The following is a 3,819-nucleotide window of genomic DNA, read 5'->3' as shown; positions in this document are numbered from 1 at the left end:
ATAATCCATATTATTTTGATTGAAAACAAATTTTTCAAACACATTCAAAAGGTGATGAAATTTGGGCTAAGATTTTCAAACCCAAATCGTGTTAGGATAACTTTCTATGCGCATTCCAGCTCAAATTTGACCACCGTGTCATCTAAAATTGTTGGTCTCGTTGAACTGGTTGGCATTTTGAAAGTAATAGAAAATGTTAATAAAACAGTTATCTTTATAATGTTCCTTACGTGTTCCATTAAGTTTTTCGCAGAGATAAAAGGCTGTTGACGAGCAAAGTGTGTCCTCAAACTTTTTGATTTGCGTATTGTACCACATGCAAAGCTCTTCATTTTTTATCTTTATTTGGGCGACGTGTGTTAAGTTGTTTAAGGTATTTCCAAATCCGTCTTGTAAGAGACCATTACACGGTCGGTTTCCGTTCGAACCGCAGTTTTGCTTGTTTTGATTTTGTAAGCTGATGTACACTTTTTTTCCCCCAGAATGGAACAGATCTAGAAAAAGATCACATTCAGTATTGGGAATGGGAGTTGATCGTACTCTTTACTCACTGATAGCCCTCATTGTGTCAAAGTAATCCACATAAGTATCAATTGAGGCCAAGACATACCCTGATCCAATGCAAGCTGCTTTGGAATTATTGAAGTTCAGTTGGCTGGTTGAATAACAATAGGTCTTCCGACCGAATTGTTTGGCCCCAAACTTATTGCAAACTGAAATGAAAGAAGAAGGTGCCCAGATTGTCACATTCAGTGGCAAAAAGCTCCAATTGGTCACAATATGAAAGCTCATGGCATATATTTTTTTGCTAAAAATATAGATAGATAGATAGATTTATTTCAGGAACTATTTGATCATGATTAAATAATGTCGGAATTTTATCATTGCGTTTGCATCTTGATACATCAAAAATTTCATGAGCATGTAATTCCTCAGGTTCTGGGTAAGCAAAAGCTTGTTTTCACCAGGACCTGGGCATATAACAAACAATTTAGTCAAAATGGGTCACAATTTGAAACCCTTTGTAACACTGTCGGAGGAACCTATTGTGACAGCTGAAATTAGTCACAATTGGTCATATTTCCAAGAACAACTATGGAAATATATGAACTTTGCTTATCATCTCCTGAGAAACAAATTAAGTTGAAGAAAAATATTCGAAATCAGAAATTGACCATCAACTTTTTTTTTGTTTAGAATGCATTTTTGACACCTTGACGGCACAGTTGCGTTGGGCTGTGTGAAAATCAAATAAATCAGGTTGAAAATGCTAGTCCAGCCGGTCGCAGAGCCAAGCTCAACACCTTAGATTCCACTTCCCACTTCTCTCTCTGCTGACACATTATTCTCACGAGTTCTAATGTTCCGGCATCAAATTCTCTCCACCATCCTCTCTCCTTTCTCCTTTCAGTGGTATCGCCATCTCATCGTCGTAAGTGATCATCAGGATGGACAGATTTTTCGCCCAGTGATGCTAGTTAGTGCCAAATCAATTTACTTTTTGAATAAAACAAGGACTGTATGGTGGTCATAGGAGAACCTATTTTCAAAATCTGGTAATAGTTGGCACTTCTTCTGGTAATAGTTGGCACTTCTTAGCCTGGTTTTGTTCAGGCAAGTATTTAGAATATTTTACTGTAAGAAGAAATTCAATATTATGAAAAAAATGATAAAAATAAGAAAACTAAAAGAAAAAAGTTGATACAGTTGTATATACAATATTTTGATCAAAAAGTTCAACTCATGTAGCCCTGTAGTATTATTGTGCAAAGTTATTCCTGAGTGAGCAAACATTATTATCCAAATAAGATGCAAATGTTATCACTTGACGTGTACTTGTTTGCATTATACTTCATTTGCCAAGGTAGGAGCTACAGTTTAGATTTTATAAATGAAGCTCAATATGCGTCTATCTACTTCAATTTGCATACACTTCATTTTAATAGAGACTTCAAGGCCAGATGCTATGTTTCCCTTCAATCTGGACAAAAGCAAGCCATTTTGTGTTCAGATCAGCTCAAAATGGTACATGAACCAGCTTCTAAGTACTGTAATTTTCCTGATTGAAAAAGAATGAATGGTATTAGGGCAGCGTTACACTACAATGAAAGAGGATTCAAGTCTTTCACTGTACTCAAGTCGAACAAAAAGACTCATATTGCGAAATTTAAACCAAAGGAAAGATATATTTTTCACAAATCCAGACTCGAGTCTTTTTGAAAAGGACTTGGAGTTGAGTATGGATTTGCCCCATCCTCCTGTGTAAAGTAGCAGTCCTGTGTAGAGTGTAAAGTTCTACTTCCATCCTCGAACCGGGTTCAATCCTGATTTTCCACCGTAGTGTAGAGCCGCCCTTACAAACAATTATTAATTAATATTTTTGACGCGTAAAATATTTGGCAAAAGAAGGGACAAGAAAACTTTCAAACCCGGAACAAATCAAAAATAGGATAAATGTGTGAAAAAGGGAGTTAAATGTAAAAGTTAATTTTAAAGATATTTTAGAGGAAAAAGAGTAGCTACACGAGGGTATCATTTTTCGCTTAAAATGTTTTTAAATCTTGATCGCGTGTGTAAAGGTGATTCATAAAACCTTGAGTGATATTCAATATCTACGTCAATTCAGAAAAGCACAATTCTAAAAAATGAACGAATGATGGAGGATTACGAGACATTCAATCCACATGGAACGTACCATATGCCGTCAGTTCCAATGCCAATAGGATAGTGAAGAAAAGGCCGAGGAAAACTCTGCACTCGACTTTCATCATTGAAAGTTAGGACAGAACTAAGTATAATTGACTCTTAAGTTGGTTAGCCAACTGAATCCCTCTCAAATCCTGTTTTCTCTTGTTTTGATGATTGTGCACTTTTATTTATTGTGTATGCCATTCAGACCACGCAAAGTATGGAAAAGGGGTACTGGCGAGAAACATAAAATGATATGAAAGAATGCCTAGAATTTAAATGAAGCGCAAGCTGAAATGTCATCATCTAGTCTGGCAGTATTTCAAAAAATCTTGAAACAAAATTAGGTCTATGTGCCGGAGAAACTCAACAAAGGTGAGACCTTCACATTGAGTGGTAGGAAATTTCACGTTGGACAAGCTCGGTCGAAAAACTAATTTCTTTTGGCAAACATGTTCACAAGGGGGAGACACAATTATTTCTGACTTGCCCGTCTTGTAAGTCGAATCTCAATCTTCTGAGCTCGAGAGTGGCTAGGGATTGTCTACTCAGCCCATCCTTGTAAGCCACATTCATGTATCCACATGGTGATTTATTAAACCATCTCTGTACCCTTTCGATGACGATGATACAAGTCCAGAGCCCAGTTTTGTAAAGCGAAGGAATGAATATTAGATTGAGAAAAGGTTGTACTATGCTGCGGAAGTTGGATATCTTCTCTATCTAAGATTCACTCCTATGTAGAAATAAAGGAGGACAAATCAAAAAGATCCCTCCAATGGCTCCTCCGTGACAGTCCCCAGGAGAGTGCCAAATCCAATTTGGAAGAGCAAATTGAAACGTCGCCCCTCAAGAAATATCTGCCTTATCCCGGGCCTAATATGATCGATCGACGTTACCGAGGCCTGACATCCCGAATGTTGACCTTGCATTGGTTGATCAGGATATTGAAACGAAACTTGGTGGATGTGCTCCTCCGGGACGCTTTGGATCTAATTTTGATGATGTCAAGCGTAAATTTGTCAAAACTGACATTACCCCACCCGCTATCAGATAGTGCTAGGAATTTGAAAACACCGATAAAAACCAGGCGCAGAAATTCGCCCAGCTGCTCGACTCAATCGAATTTGT

The 3,819-nt window shown here is 37.5% G+C and overlaps 1 protein-coding gene across 1 annotated transcript in view; it reads right to left on the bottom strand.

Moving 5' to 3' along the window:
* Positions 1-707, bottom strand: part of LOC131885109 (uncharacterized) — a 33,277-nt gene extending 32,570 nt beyond the window's left edge. The window contains exons 1-2 of the mRNA XM_059233049.1: positions 552-707; positions 231-494 (exon numbers count right to left, since the gene is read on the bottom strand). Of these exons, the coding sequence (XP_059089032.1) occupies positions 231-494; positions 552-564 (277 nt within the window). The 5' untranslated portion in view covers positions 565-707. The remainder of the gene's footprint in view (positions 1-230; positions 495-551) is intronic.
* Between the last annotated feature and the right edge of the window lie 3,112 nt (positions 708-3,819).

Source organism: Tigriopus californicus, chromosome 8 (assembly GCF_007210705.1).
Source record: "Tigriopus californicus strain San Diego chromosome 8, Tcal_SD_v2.1, whole genome shotgun sequence".
NCBI classification, from domain to species: domain Eukaryota; kingdom Metazoa; phylum Arthropoda; class Copepoda; order Harpacticoida; family Harpacticidae; genus Tigriopus; species Tigriopus californicus.
Note: the sequence above shows the minus strand (reverse complement) of the source record. Positions and strands in the feature narration are given on the sequence as shown.